We start from the raw sequence: 16647 nt of genomic DNA, 5'->3' as shown, positions 1-16647 counted from the left end.
CCTGGTCATGTAGGTACTCCTTTCTGGTTCAAGTTAGTTTCTTTGGCCGGAAATTTGATTGTGCAAATAATTTAAAAGACACACAGCAAGATTGATGAGCTTTAGTAGTCCAGTAAATAACAACTTAGTGTGGTGCTTTTCAGGGAAATTAAACTGGTCAAATCATGATTTCCAGAAGTATATCTGGCATAAGAAACCAAGAAAGGCAGGATGGCAAAAGGAAGTGAGTTGTAAGATTGTGCAGATGTGTAAGATAAAAACATAAGGTTACGCCAGATCCCTTTCAAAGGTGCTATCTTGGGTAGGTATTTTAGGTAATTGAGAAATGGGTTGCAACTAAGGCTAGAACACAGACTTTCTACTAGTGAGTAAAAGTTGTACCAGGAAGACCCATGAAGAGGATGCACAGTTTTCCTGTGAGAGGAAAGCCCTAAAAGCTCAGCAAGTAATGGGAAATGAATGATAGGACTGGGAAGGAGGTCACGGGTAGGCGGGGTGATCAGGAAGCCATGGCTAGCGTGAACAGGCCAGGGAGAGCTTTGGCAGTGTTGGGGCAGCGCAGTGTTTTGTAGTTAAAACAACATAAAAAGGCAACCACAGATGTGGTGTAACAAAGAGCACAAGTCTGGAGGTGTACAGGAGGTGGCTGAAGACTGATTCTTCTGTAAGGCGGAGTCTCGCAGAAAGATCCCAGGGCAGCCGCAGAGGCGAGGCTGCGGCAGCAGGAAGAGTCCAGAGGACCTGCGGTATGCCAGTGCTTCTTTAGCCTGTTTTCAAGCTTTCCCAGGTAGGAAGATGGGTTTGTTTTGTCTTTTGAACTTTCTGTTTGTAACTTGGGTTGTAGCAATGGCAGTCTCTGTGATTTTTAATTTTTAATTTTTATGGAATTTATAGTTTTATAGAAACTGGAAAAAATTCTGGCCGAGAATTGGTTCCTATTTGTTATTTTTAGACCAGGATCTTCTGAAACTGCTTGCCAAACATATATCACTTATGGGGTTACAGACTGTTTGGTCTTCACAAAAGGTCAGCATCAGTATTTTTTTCATTGAGACCCTCCCGAAAATAGTACTTTGATACAAAACTTAAGTATGTTTGCAATGAAACTTTTTATACTGTATTTGCCATCATAATAGTGTTATAACAGTCAACATGTGTTGAGAAGCCGTATCTCACGTCTGAGTTGTACCAGATACACTGTGCTAAACCAGTTTTGTGTAGTTCTCATGACGATCTTGCAAGGTGTTAGCTTCTTCCCAGTGTACAGAAGAACCCTGCGTTCCCAGGATCCAGTGCGCTTGGTCCAGACCGCAGCGTAGCAAGCTGGGTGGACGCGCAGCTCTGTGGGACCTTTGGGGACTCTTCACCTGTGCCGTGAGCAGAAGGTGGGTGCACACTGAGGAGCTTTTTTCTGCATCTGAGTGCCTTCGTCACATGAGACTATCACTGAAGAAAGATCTCTTACTTGTATGAGAATGATGTCTGTGTTCACTGTGAAAGGGGGGTGCAGAAATAAGATCCTAAGTATACGTCTGGTGTGGCAGTGACAAGATCGTGTCACACTAGGCTAACTCATTCTATACGTGCTCTTTAACTGTTAATGTCAAACAGCCATAATTTTTCTAGCCAATTAGACAAAACAGAATGTAGTCAAGTTGGCATTTTAAAACTTGGTTGAAGTGAAAGCCATAGAAGTTTTTAGTTGACAGATTCTCCTTTTGTTTTTCTTGTGTCATGCCACACCTAGCATTCCTTGCCTTCAACTTCTCCCCATCTAATAATCCAACCTTTTTAGTTTTGAGAGAACAGTAAAAACATAACTGCAGTTATGATAAACTAAGTCTGATTTGGTGGTTCCCTGACATACACTGCTGTGCACTATGCTGTGATTTCCTTTATTATTAAATTAAGGCTTAGACTTATACTCGTGTGTTCCAGTACTAGAAGCTTTTCTGTAATTTATCTATCATGGATTCTTATGAGCAGTTCGGTGTTAGTTATTGTCTCTGTCTCCTGTTTCCCTGTGTATTTCATGCAGTAAGGCAAATACAGATAAATATGTATCTAATCTCAAGATGTTTAAACCTTAGAACATTGTTCAGTTATTTTATGGTACTAGAAAATACATAATGTGCTGGGTGTGGTAGTGTGTACCTGTAATCCCAATACTTGGGGGGCAAAGACAGGAGGATTGACATGAATTCAAGGCCAACCTGGACTATGGTAGTAAGAGCCTTTCTCAGGAAAAAGAAAAGATACAATGCATGTGATTTTCCTTTAATTTTTTGTATTATATTTCATAAGTCTATGTAAATTTTCGCTAGATTCTTCCATCCTAAACACAGCTAATATTTTCCCATAATAGTCCAACTTAAATGGAGTCTTGCTATCCTAAAGTACATACTGCAGGGGAGGGAAGCAATAAACGTTATCTGAAGGCTAATCCCCTCAGTCCTAATATTTGTCAGTCTTTGGGATTTGTATGTGATAGGCCATAAAAAAGCATCGGATTTAGAAAACAGAAGACTGCAGGTTGGAGCGAGCTCTGTGACCACAGGCAAGTTAGCAGTTTTCAGAGCCATAGCAGTCCTGCCTTTGTGTGAGACCTAAGTTTATGAGAACTTTGAAATAATAAAACGTCGTACAAATGTGATTTCTATCTTTATTGTGCATCTTTAAAGCTTCTTATAAGTAGTAAAACATCATTATGTTGGAAGGGGATCACTCGTCTGTTAAAAGTGATTTAAAAAGCCACACTGAGGACTTGGAAGTATGAGAAGAAGGCAGGGAAGATGAAAACAGCAGTTGGGAGCCCAGAAATTTTGCTCTCTTTCAGAAGTTGATGATTTCAACAATTGAGCTCCTATGTTTAATGAATATTGTGCCGGATAAATGTTTGTGGTTTTTTTTTTTTTTTTTTTTTTTTTTACGGAACCGAGGATTGAACTCAGGCCCTTGCACTTGCCAGGGAAGCGCTTATTCTACTGAGCTATCTCCCCAGCCCCTTGGATAAGTGGGTAATGCTCATAAATGGTAGAGTTTCTCACCTTTGGTACATTATTTAAAATAATCTGGAAGAATTAGATTTACATGTAACTAAGATGTAAGTTAAAACAGAAAGTATCCCAAGAGTTACAACACATAGTAAGGCTGTTGGGAAGAAATCAGAGCATGGGTGAGATCGTAAAGAAGGGAGCACTTTGACTCTGGGACATGAGAAACAGTATCTCCCAAGTAGTGTGGTTCCAGTAAAAGCGCAGGTATGAGGCAGCCGACAGATGGTTTGGGGTAGTATCCAGTGCCCTAGTAGGAGACTTGGTAGGTGTGGTTGGCTCGTAGGTAATAGCAGCTATGAGGAATACACTGGACACGCTGCTGCCGTACTATGGCTGGCGTGTGGCTGCGTTCGTTATGTTCCTTTTTGTAGTGATTCCTCCCAGAAGCCTTCCCCACAGTCAGGCAGAACTTAGCATGGCTGCTTCTGCCCAAAAGGAGCGTGTGCAGAGCAGTATGGCAGCGTGCTGACGTAGGGCTTTGAGCTGGCTTCCTGGGTTGGGATTCTGACTCTGCTGTGATGTTGGATTTGCCACCCTCAGGAAATTACCCTTCTGTAACTTGGCTTCTTCATCTGTGAGATGAGAACGGTGATGCCTAGTTCTTTAGCTGTTGTGAAGAGGGGTTGATTTAGATGAAATGCTTGGTCCTTTTTCTGTGTTACTAACTTTTGTAGGATAATTTGTCAGTTGCCTTTTGAGGTTATTACCTGCTGCCTACCCCTACCAGACTGCACCCTATTTATTTATTTATTTATTTATTTGCAGAACTGGGGATTGAACTCAGGCCCTTGCGCTTGCCAGGGAAGTGCTTATTCCACTGAGCCATCTCCCCGGCCCCCAGACTGCACCCTTTTAGAGAGGGAAGAATCCATCCCGTTTTTACGTTTGCAGTCCTGTTGGTTCATATTGCCGACCATTTGCATGGTGGCATAAAGATTATAATTCTGCAATGTGTGTGTTTGAACATGGTGCTCCTGTGAGTCTGCACTCCAGGAAGGATCGCCTTATACCAGTGGAATAACTGGTTGTCCTTGTTCCCGTGCAAATATAGCTCATTTCCATAGCTAACATTGTAAAAGTAGATCCATCAACAGCTGTTAAGTCTATGTTCAAGAAAAGTTATAATTAAACATTTACCAGGTGTTTTGTATGCCTCCTGTGAAGTGAAATTTTAGTGTTTCATTAGCATCCCTAATCATGGATGCTACAGGTTAACTCTTTGATATAAACACGTTGTTAACAAATTAAAGGTCAGCATAATTTCTTCCAAGTTGTAATGTGAAAACACATGAAGGCAACTGGTTTGATTTGCTGGTTAGACTAAGGGGAAGTATGTGTGGTGTGGGTGGCCCTTGTGGTGTCTTTGTATGAGTGGCGTTGTACCCGTGAATGGATGTTATTTTTACATTTGGAGCTTAGGATATGACCTTGGTGTCTCCAACGAAGATTATGTGTTATTTGTCTTTATATTGGGTAAAAACAGACAACTCAGTCTAAGTGTGGTCCCGTTTGGCATGTTTTCCTTTTGTATTTAGAAGATGATTTTTATGTTCACTGTGGTGCTTAGAAACTTAATATATTTAATAAATGCAAGTTTTAAAGTCTGTCTTCTTATTGTGATATAAATCAACTTTTAAAAGAACTTAGAAACAGTGCATCTGTTTGAAGCATCTGATAGTCATTTAGAAACTTGGCTCCACAATTAGGGAGTAGTGTATTTCATGAGATTTTATTAAGTTATCTTTAGTATTGGGTTTGCAACCAGGGCTTTGCGCATGCTAAGAATACGCTCTTACTCTGAGCTTAGACCTCTAACTCATGTGATTTTTAAACTAGTGAAAGATGTTGCACTTCCAGCTTGGAATTGCACAGTCAGTACAAATGGAGCAAGATGTAAAAAATAGGGTGGATTTCTCATTTTATATGACTTAACCATGTTACCACCAGAAAACACGGGTGCTTTACCTTGATGATGATTTTGACCCCACGAGTACCTGGGCATTTGGAAAATGAGAAAAATCGAAGATGAACTTGGAAAGCACTTGAAGTTGACAGCATGTCATGTTTCAAACTTCCTTTCCATTTTCTTTTAAAATCTTGTCTCTCATACTTTGGAAAGGACTGTGAAGGGGTCATTCATGCGATGATTTCCATCCGTTGTTGCAGCAGACACTCAGCTCCTATGCAGGAGCATGGAAGGATGATACTGTCGTGGCTCGAGTGCTTACAGTACACCAAGAGAAAAGGTGAACCTGCTGTCAGTAGCCTATTTTTCTAAGCACTTTTCTCAGGTTATGTGTGGTTAACTGTGCTCCTTTCATGGTTGAACTTTTGCTTTTTCTTTTCTGATCTGATACTTGACATAGAAATAGCCCATGTGTACTGTGTGTGGGATGCCATTCCAAGTGATTCTTCTGTATTAACTTACTCTCCAAATGACCTTGAAAGATAAACTCTGTTCCCCTTACCAGATGAGGATGCTGAGGTGTGCAGAGGCTGTGGAACTTAACCAGGATACTGAGAGGCAGAGGTGGTTGTACAGCTTACCGGTTGTTATGATTATGCCATGTGTTATTAGTAGAAGAAAATTATCTGCCCCTGGAGCTTGTACTGTTTTTCTTGTTTGTTCTATTGAGAGACGGTCTCACTATGCAGTTCAGGCTGGCTTTGAACTCACTACATAGTCTGAACTGGACTTGAACCAATCTGAGTGCTGGGATTAAGGGTGTGTGCTGCTATGCCTGGCTTTAGAGTTTGTAATGTTAATTACTTGGTTGTATTGGCCAGATGGCTTACAAGTGGGCCATTATGTTCTTGTTGGAATGGGAATTATTGCAGTATATTTACAGTGATCTCTGTGAAAGGACCAAGTAGCTTACTGCTCTCAATCAAGAAGGCTGTAGGAAGTGAAGGACACTATGGAAGGAAGTGGGGGTTTACATGAAGAGCCTCTTAAGACAGAACTGCTAAGCACTGTAGCACCTTTGGGTTCAGGGAAACGCAGGTGGTGAGGGGAGAGAAGGAAGGATATTCATTGCAGGGCTCGTCAGCATCTTGCCCTGTTTCAACTCAGCTTCTTCAGCCTCAGATCCAGGAACTCAGGTCTTCAGAATCAAATCCAATAGAACATGGACAAAATGTATATTCCATATGTAAAATTAATGTTACATGGGATATTTTTCCTTAGCTTCAGCAAGAGTACACAATATAGGTTATCCTTAAAGAAATCACCTTTCTTTACTTTGTTTTTTTTTTTCTTTTTTCAGAACTGGGGGTTGAACTCAGGCCCTTGCGCTTGCCTGGCAAGCACTTATTCTATTGAGCCATCTCCCTGGCCCCTTTTTGTATTCTCTTAATGTTTGATATAGATACTGTTTTTCTACGCCTAGTCAAAGCTATTACTCTTAAATAAATGTGTGCTTTCACGCAGTATGTTTCTCTGAAGGGCTGTTCAACTTTTTTACCTGTATGAATTGGATCAAATGGTACTGATTGATGTGAAATACTGGGTTGTCTATTGTATGGTAGGCACATGCCTCATTTAATCTTCCTAACACCCCTGTAGGGTAATTATTCATTTTCTGTTGTATGAATAAGAAAAAGGAGCCTCAGGAAGGATGATTGATCTTCAAGGACTTGTAACTAATTGATGAAGCTTCATTCTGACAAAGGCTTTCTTTTTCTAATTGACTAATAATTCCCCGACAAGGCTCATTCATTTTTCTCCTTGAAAATCTGAAGTGGAAGAGCTCTCTTGGAATGGAAATACTCAGGTACCATGGTACAATGTGTAGTTGTAGTCCTAGAATTTTACCTCTTTTATGTGAAGATCTGTTAATCTGGTAGTAATAGACTACCAGAGAATGATTTAGTTTTTAAACCAAAGTTTAAAAATACCACTTCAGTGTATATTTGAAGCAACAACAACAAAAATGTAGCCTCAGAAACCTGAGGCCATGGTCTTCAGAACTGCTTTTTTTGAGCTCCTGGATCACACTGGTACAGAAGGCGACTTTGGTGGTTGGAGATCTACGTACTCTTCAGTGTTGACTTCGACAGTCACTTGGGCTTGAGGTTTCATGTGCTGTCTTGGTTGCTTTTCTTTCATTGCTGAGACAAAATACCTGATGCCCAGAATTAAGGAAGGAAAGGTTTATTTAGCTCACAGTTTATGGAGGTTTCAGTCTGTCCTCGCCTGCTTCTGAGGCAGAGTGGCACATGAAAAGGGCAGCAGTTCAAGGTGGTGGAAAACAGCAAAAGCAACAAGAGAATAGAAGAAGGAGCAGCAAGAGCAACCCTCTCCCCACCCTTATGTTGTATGTATTCTATCTGCCCTGGGGCGGGTATAAGCGCTCACACCCATAATCTCAGTATTGGACCATGAATCAATCACAAACTCTAGAAGCAACTCTCATACCTGCATGAACTTTTTTTTTTTTTTTTTTTCCGGAACTAGGGATTGAACTCAGGCCCTTGTGCTTGCCAGGGAAGCCCTTATTCTACTGAGCCATCTCCCTGGCCCCTGCATGAAGCTTTGAGGGAACATGGAGACCCAATGGTAACATGTACATTGCTGCTGCTGCTGCATGAAGTCCCTGAGCAGCAAATGAGGCATGAAGCTACAGTTGTCCCACTGAAGAAAAAGTTAAGCCAGTATGGTGACACATACCTGAAATCCAGGCACTCTGATGGCTAACACACTACAGGAGGTTCATAAGCTTGCATCTCATCTGGACAACTTAGTGACTTAGGGAGAACCTGTCTAAATTTAAAATGTTTTAAAAAGTGCTGGGATGCAGGTCAGTATGAAGGCCAATAACACCACAAGAAAAAAAGGTAAAAAGTTCTTGTGACACTTGTTAAAATGGTGAGAAAGACCTAATCGAGGACTGTCAACATAGGTGTCAAGATTCTTGCAGTAGGCAAGAGAAACAGGCTCCAATCCCAATGTAACAAGAACAAGTCGGGGTTTATAGTGAGCCCATGTAGGGTAATGTTAATGGGAATTAATGGATAAAAAGTAACTAAGAGGAGCTATGGAGGGAAGGGAGAGTCTTGCTCATGGCAGGCCAAGAAATTATACAGGAAAGGTGGGGACTGAGGAATTTGAACACACATTTAGGTTAAGAGATTCTCTAAACCAACATAGCAGGACCCTTGCTAGGACAGGACCAGTGCAGCAGCTGACTAGAGAAGAAAGCATAGACTGTGTCTACCATTCCCAGTGCTGTATTAGAGGTAAGCGTGTAGGTGCTGAAAGTGAACCCATGCGGGGGGCACACCAGTCAGTGAAGTACACATGAATTCCACGTGATGTTTTATTACTGGTGGGGATGCCTGTGCCAAGGTGGGCAGGAAAGAGTATGCAGCTCTGAGAGATGGGACCTTTATTTTTAAAGAATACAAAATAGTAATAGGAAAAAAGATCATTAGAAACAATAAAAGATTTCACTAGACAAAGTGATAGGAATTCAGCAGTGGTTACTGAATTTATTGCATGATGCCATCTTCAAAATAGTTGTTCAGATTACCAGATATAAACATGTAAGATTCGTTTAAAGAAAAAAACAAAACAATAACAAAGAAGTTATAAGAAATGCAAAAAACGAAATAAAATCAGAGTAAAAGAAAAAAGTTTTAACTGCTCCTTTCAAAAGACCAACAGAAATCGACAATACAGTTATCCTAACTATTCTGTATGTACACCTAAATATATTTTTCCCTTTCATTTGCCCATTTTTCCTTCCCATTGAACAGTTTCTTTCCCTTTTACAGTATCTGTTGTACCTCTTACATTTTAGTTATTCTTTCAGGTTCTTACACTAACGAGATAATGAAGTGTTTGCATATGTGGTTGTGATTTATTTTACTTACTGATACAGTCTCTAGGTACATCCATTTATTTACAAAAGCCTCAATTTTTTTTATAGCTGACTAATACTCCATTGTGTAAAAATACCATATCTTTTGTATCCATTCCTCATTTGATGGATATTGGGATTGTTTCCAAGATTTAGCTATGATAAGTTGCACTGCTATAAACATGGGTGCGCATATACCGCTGTGGTATGATGTTTTCAGTTCTTTTGGAGAAGTACCCCGGGAGGATTAACTGTGTTAAATGGCTCCTGCAGTCCTAGCTTTTTGAGGAATCACCATACTGGTTTCCATAATGATTGTACCAGCCTGCGCTCCCACCAGTAGTGGAGAAGGGCTCCTTTTTCCCCTCACAGCCTCTCTAGCATTTCTTATTGCTTGACTTCTTGATGATAGCTATTCTTTCTGGTATAAGATGGTATCTCAGCATTTTTTGATTCTCATCTCTTGAATGACTAATGATGTTGAGCAATTTTTCTTTTTTTTCTATATTTCTTTTTCCATAATTTTATTGAGAAATAAATAGCAATGAGAAAGTTTCAAATCAAATTGGTAGGAGAGTTCCAATAATTAACACATTGCATATTGCCTTCCTAGTAGTTATTTTTGGTACAAGATGTGAACATTTTTTTCATATATATTTGCCATTTGTATCTCTTCATTTGTGAAGTGTATATTCATTTCAGATGCCCACTTTTGGATTGGGTCTTTGAATTTTAGAGGACTGATTTTTTTTTAAAAATGTATATGTTCTGCATAGGAGTCCGTTGTTTGAAGGATAGTCTGTTACAATTGTTTCCTACTTTTCTGTTTTTCTTTTTACTCTGTTAATGATTTTTTGACAGCAGAAACTTAAAAAAGATGAGATTCCAATTTTTTATTTTTTAAAATTTTGTTTTATTATATGTGTTTGGTACAGTGTCCCACTAGGCAGCTCAGACTCATAGTGATCCTCTGGTTTCAGTCTCCCCAACACTGGGTTTACTGGCGTGTGCCACCATACCTGGTTTCTCTGGCCTGCATGGTGCCCCCAGGGTCATAGGCCGGCATGGTATGTGGTACCAGGCATCAAACCTGGGTCCTTGCACTTGCCACGCAGTCACTTAGAGCACTGAGCTATTTCTCGAGCCCATTTGATTCTTTGAAGTATATTCTGTGCAGTTTGATTTTTGTACATGAACTGTTTACCTAATCTTATGTCCTTAAGGTCTCTACCTACTTTCTCTGCCAGAAAATGTAGTGTTTCAGTTTTAATATTTAAATCTTTGATGCATTTTGACTGTAGTTTAGTGCACGGTGATAGGCATGAGTCTATTGTAAGCCTTCAGCATGTGGAAAGCCGATTTTTCCAGCACTATTTATTAAAGAGGCTGCCTTTCTTCCAGTGACCAAGTCTGGCCCCTTTGTCAAAGATATGGTGGCTGAGTGTGCTTATAATTGTATTTACGTCTTCTAATCTGTTTCATTTGTTTGTTTGTTTGTTTTGCCAGTACCATGCTGATTTTTATCACAGTAGCTTTATAGTATAATTTCAAGTCAGGGATTATGATGCCTGCTGCCTTTCCTTTGTTACCCAGGATTGCTATTGCTATTCTAGGCCTCTTATGGCTCCAGATGAATTTTAGGAATGTTTTTGCTAGGTCTGTGAGGTATATTAATGATATGTTAATTTTGGAAATATGGCCATCTTCACAATGTTGGTTCTTCCTATCCAGGAGCAAGGAATATCTTTCCATTTTCGAAATCCTCTTTGATCTCTTTTTTCAGAATGACATTTGATTTTTACTGTATGAATCTTATGCTTCCTCTGTGTTATTGATTCCTAAGTATTTCATTTTTTAAGTATTATTGTAAAAGGTGTGGTTTCCATAAATTTTTTTCTAGGTGCATTCATTGCTTGTGTATAGAAATGTTATTGATTTTTGGGCCGGCCAAATAGCTCAGTGGATTAAAGGGCCTGCAAACAGGTGCCGGCGCAGGGGCCAGGGGTTCAGTCTCCAGGCCTGCTGTGCTGGCCCCAGTCCCGGTGCACTCTGAGACTGCAACTGAGACTGGGCATGGTGGCATGCGTCTGTAATCCCAGCTCTTGGGACGCTGTAAACAGGTAGATCACTACAAGTCCGATCTAATAGTGAGACCCTGAATACCCTATAGACCCTAAAATACAAAAAAAAAAGAAGAAAGAAAGCAAGAAAGAAAGCAAGAAAAAAAAAAAAAAAGAAAGAAAGAAAGAAAGAAAGAAAAAGAAGTACTATTGAGTTTTGAGTGTTGACTTTGTGTCCTGCTATGCTACTGAATTTGATTATTAAATCAACAAGTCTCTTAGTGGAGTGTTTTGTGCATCTTCTGTGTACACCATTTTGCATCTGTAAATAATAATTTTACTTCTTCCTTTCCAGTCATTATTCCTTTAATTTCTTTCTCTTGTCTAGTTGCTCTGGCTAATGTTTCCAGAACTATATTGAACAGGAGTAGGGACAGTGGGCATCCTTGTCTTGTTCCTGATTTTAAAGTGTGGGCTTTCAATTTTTGTCTATTAAGTATAGTGGTGGCTATTGATTTGTCATAGATGGCTCTTATCAGGTTGAGGTAAAGACCCTCTATTCTGATTTTCTATACTATTTTTGAATGAGTGTTGGACTGTGTCAAAAGCTTTTCTGAGTTTATTGAGATGATCATGTGATTTTTTTTGTCTTTGGCTCTTTTGTGATTTTGTTGATGTGGTATATTACATTTATGCTTTTTTTCATATTTCACAGAAAGGTCTACAGGACATTCAGGGTCTCACTACTAGATCAGACTTGTATCTCCCTGTTCACAGCCTCCCGAGAGCTGGGATTACAAGCGTGCACTACCACACCCGGTCTCACTTGCCTTCTCAGTGTGCCCTGGGGGCCAGGCCAGCATGGCAGCCCTAGGGATCGAACCCCTGACCTCTGTGCCTGCTTGCAGGTGCTTTAATCTGCTGAGCTGTTTTTGACAGCCAGCTCACATTTATGGATTTGTGTATATGGAACTATCCTGCATTCTTGGGATGAATCCCACTTGGTTATGATGTGTAATGTTCTTGATGATTTGCTGCATTCTGTTTGCTGGTACTTTTTTGAGGATTTTTACATCTATGTTCATTAGGGAAACGACTATAGTTCACTTTTTTCATTGGGTCCTTCTCTGGTTTGGCATCAGAGTGATACCTCTCTGAATGAGTTTGGGAGAATTGCTCCTTTTTAGTTTCATTGAAGAGTTTGAGAAGAGTTGACATTATCCCCCCCCCCCAAATTTCTTGTAGAATTCACCTGTGAATCCATCAGGACCTGAGCTTTTCTCTGTTGGCACATTTTTTTTTATTACTTTTTTTCAATCTTATTGACTGATACTAGGTTATTAAGAATTTTTATATTTTGACTCAGCTTTGGTAGTTCTTATGTATGTAGGAATCTGTCCATTTCTTCTGAATTTTCCATTCCGTGAGAATAAAGTTTTAGGAAATAAGTATTGATAATCTTGTGAATATCTACAGGGCCTGGAGTGATTTATGCTTGTCACTCCTCATTTCATGAACTTGAATTTTTTCTTTCCTTTTTGAAATGAAGTTGTCTAGGGTTTGTCAATTTTGTTCATTCTTTCAAAGAGCTGACTTTTGGGCTCATTAATTCTTTGTATTGTTAGCTTTGTCCATTGCATTTATTTCTGCTCTGATCATTATAATTTCCTACCTCCTTTGGGCTTTGGACTTGACTTGTTCTTCTTTTTCTAGGAGTTTGAGGTACAGCATAAGATTGTTTATTTGGGCTCATTCTGTTTTCCTGATTTGAGAATTTGTTGCTGTAAATTTCCATCTTAAGACAGCTTTCATTACATCCCACAGGTTGCAATAAGTTGTTTCTGCACTTTCATTTGATTGTAAATATTGTTTAATTTGTTCTTTAATTTCATCCATGGCCCATTAATTGTTCAGGAGGGTATTATTTAGTTTCCATGTGTTTATAGAGTTTTTGCTGTTTCTGTTGTCAATAATTTCCAGTTTCATTGCACGATGGTCCGATAATATGCATGGGATAATTTCAGTTCCTTTGCATTTACTTAAGCATGTTCTATGTGCCAGCACATGTTCTATTTTGGAGGATGTCCCTGGTGTAGCTGAGAAAAAAATGTGTATTCTGACTCTGTTGGTTGGAACACTCTGTAAAGTTCTACTAAGTCCGTTTCTTCACAAGTTCAGTGTAGTTCTATTTTTTTTTTTTTTCATGGTTGATCCATCTCTTTGTATCAAGGGGGTGTTAAAGTCCCCCATACAGTTATGTTATTGTTCATTAGATTTTTCACATTTATTAAAATTTCTCATATATAATTGGGTGCTCCTTAAATATTTATAATTGTTTTCTTTTGAATTTTTCTCCAACAAGTATGTAGTAACCTTCTTAGTCTCTGTTAATCACATTTGGTTTGAAGTTGACATTGTCAGCAACCAGAATAGCTTTCTCTGCTTTTTTCTGGGTTCCTGTCACATGGAGTACTTTTTTTTTTTTTTTTTTGTGGAACCGGAGATTGAACTCAGGCCCTTGCGCTTGCCAGGCAAGCACTTATTCTACTGAGCCATCCCCCATCCCCTCACATGGAGTGTTGTTTTCAATCTATTCACATTCAATTTATTAATTTAATTTTTAGTTAAGTGTGTTTCTTGTATGCAGCATATTGTTGGATTTTGTTTCTTTGTCCACTCTGCCAAGCTGTTTCTTTTGATCAATGAATTGAGGCCATTAACACTGATAGTTATAACTGATTTTTATTGGCTTATCTTTATCATGTTGTTTTCCTAGTGTAAGATCCCTACTTTTCACCGTTGCTTAATTACCTGCTTTGCTTGGTAGTTCTCTTCCCTTGTTGAAGTTTTGGTCATCTTTGTCTCTTTATAAAATATCTGTCAGTACTCTTTGTAAAGTTGGTTTTGTTGTCATGAATATCTTCAGTGTTCTTAGTGATGAAAACATCTAATCTCTCCATTAAATTTGATAGTCATGCAGGATACATCAATCTGGGTTTCAAGTTGTTTTCTTTCAGGACTTCAAATATCTCCAAGCCCTTCTTCTTTTTTTTTTTTTAAACAATTTTTTCTTTTAAAGGGCTACAAAGATAGCCAACAGTTTGACCCTAGCCTTTCAAGGTCAGTGAGGACTCAGGACATAAGAAAACCTGTATTGAAACATTCTGTAACTCAGTTGTGTCCCAAATTTTCTGATCAGGGAGATTTTTGGGCCACAGAGGAAAGTGATTAATGATGTAGAGTGTGCCAAAGCAGAGTCACATGGAGAGAAAACATTCTCTCAGGCTTTCACAGAGAGCAAATTGGTCAAGCAGTGGCCATGACTCATCCACATGGCTGACACTGACAGAGGATCTACCAAATGTGGTGCAGGGTTTCAGGGTAAATCCTGAGGGAATATGACTGATCTTGGCAGATACAGAAATTACATTTCTTGTTATATGGGTCTTGCTTTATCTTGGTCCTAACCATCCAGCAAAAAGTATAAAAACAAGGTATAAAAAGTAAAGCCATATTAATATGCTGCGCTATAAAAGGCTCAAATCAACAACTTCTGACATTGCCAATCCTATGGCTAACCCACTACTATTATGGACTGCTGGACTATATTGGATTATTTTCCTGAATTCACACACTTACAATATTTAAATGGCAATGGAATACCCATCTCTGACAAAACTAAACAAAACAAGGGGATACAAATGAAAGACCATTTTGTATCTGTCTATACAAAATAGTTAGGATAGATATACAGCTACTTTGTCTTAATTCAGTGAGAGGACAGATTTGTACTAATAGTGTTTGGACAGGATATCATGTCTGCATCTTATACTATGAATAACCCCCTACGAAGACAACAATATGCAATGTATTAATTATTGAAACTGTCCTACTAATCGGTTCTGAAACTGTCTCGTTGCTATTTGTTTCTCAATAAAATTAATAAAAAATATAATTACATCATCCAAAAAAAAAAAAGAAAAATAAACCTAGCAAGCTCCTTAGTGAGCTTTCTAAGGTATTCCATTGCCATTACAAAGCTCACTGAGGAGCTTTATAATAAGAATAGTGGGTTCCCAAGGTAGGTTTTGTGGCTTTTGCTTGGAGTAACCCATATTTACATTGAGGGATATTAGAACTTCCCCTAATTTAGATATATCATTAAAATATCTTTGAATCTTTTAAAATGAGATTAACGTGTTGATGTGTTTTTCTGTAAATTTTCGAACTTGACATATTGTGAAGTTTTCTTCTAATGTGTGTAATAATGATTGTTTATGTTCACTTTGGAGATTGTAAAACCAGATTATCAAAACTCTGAATAAAAACTGTCCTCTAAAATTTTTTTTTCCTGTTAATCTTTTACTTGTTTATTTATGTGGTAAAAGTTCTTGCTGCTCAGCTCAGACTCATAGTGATCCTCCTGTTTCAGGCTCCCCAGACCTGAGATTACAGGCATGCACCACTACATGCAGTTTTGGTGGCCAGCTTTTCATAGAGGAAACCAATGTATGGCATGCAGTACCAGGGATCGAACCTGGGTTCTTGTGCTTGCCAGGCAGTCTCTTAGCCTGCCAAATTATCTCCCTAGCCCTTCAAGCCCTTCTTGATTTGATGGTTTGTGTTGAGAAATCTGCTGTGGTTCCGATGAGCTTTCTATTATAGGTGATCTGTTTCTTGTTTCTATCAGCTTTTAATATTCCGTTCTTTTACTCAGTTTCTATGATCTTGATTATCATGTGTCTCGGTGGTGATTTATTTTGATTATGGCATGGCTAGTTGGAGTTCTATATGCTTCAGTTAACTATATGACAGATTCTTGTTACATGCTTGGGAAGTTTTCTGCTACTACATCTGCAAATACTTTTTATGTCTTTTGTGTTATCTCTAGCTGTTTTGCTGATACTATGGTCCTTTTTTATTTTATTTATATTACATAAAATTCATGTTATTTTCTTTGTATCATCATGCAACTGTTATTTCCTGGTTTCTCGTTATCTTAAAGAGGTGTTTTCTTTTGTTTTCACTAGCTGCAGTGCTATCTTCTTTAATTTCATCTGTGACCCATTGGTTGCTGAGGAGGGTGTTGTTTAATTTCCATGTATTTATGGGGTTTTTCTGGTTTCTTTTGTCATTTATTTCCAGTTTCATTGCACTGTGGTCAGATAATATACTGGGATAATTTCTATTTTCTTGCATATACTTAAGCATGACCTATGAACTAGTATGTGGTCTGTTTTAGAAAATGACCCATGTGCAGATGAAAAAAAAAATGTGTGCTATCTTGAAGCCCTGAAATTCCATCTTCTGTTTCACTCAAGTGGTTTTGCCAGCTTTCAGTGGAATTCTTAATGTCCTGGATATTTGTTTGAATCTGTTTCATGCATTCTATTTCGTTCCTGTAGTGTTCGTTCGATGTTTCTATCATTTTTCCATTCTCTATTTTATAAATCCATGTCTTCTGTGTATGTGTTGAGCAGTTACCTGATTAACTACCTGAGAGATTGTTTCTGATCTGATTTTCTCCATAGCCTGATGGAGTTGTTTCTTTTTTTTCCCCCATAGTCTTATGAGAAACAAATAGCAATGAGACAGTTTCAAATCAAATTGGTAGGACAGTTTCAATAATTAACACATTGCATACATTCTTCCTAGTGGATAATTGCTGTA

At 38.7% G+C, this 16647-nt stretch overlaps 1 protein-coding gene across 1 annotated transcript in view; it reads left to right on the top strand.

The window, feature by feature from the left end:
* Positions 1-210: 210 nt before the first annotated feature.
* Positions 211-16647, top strand: part of Arhgap42 (Rho GTPase activating protein 42) — a 206915-nt gene continuing 190478 nt past the window's right edge. Inside the window, exons 1-2 of the mRNA XM_023709484.1 lie at positions 211-230; positions 684-787. Coding sequence (XP_023565252.1) covers positions 211-230; positions 684-787 — 124 coding nt within the window. The remainder of the gene's footprint in view (positions 231-683; positions 788-16647) is intronic.

The sequence above is a fragment of the Octodon degus genome, unplaced genomic scaffold (genome assembly GCF_000260255.1).
Source record: "Octodon degus isolate 3935 unplaced genomic scaffold, OctDeg1.0 scaffold00012, whole genome shotgun sequence".
In the NCBI taxonomy this organism is placed as follows: domain Eukaryota; kingdom Metazoa; phylum Chordata; class Mammalia; order Rodentia; family Octodontidae; genus Octodon; species Octodon degus.
This window is presented reverse-complemented; position numbering and strand designations above follow the sequence as displayed.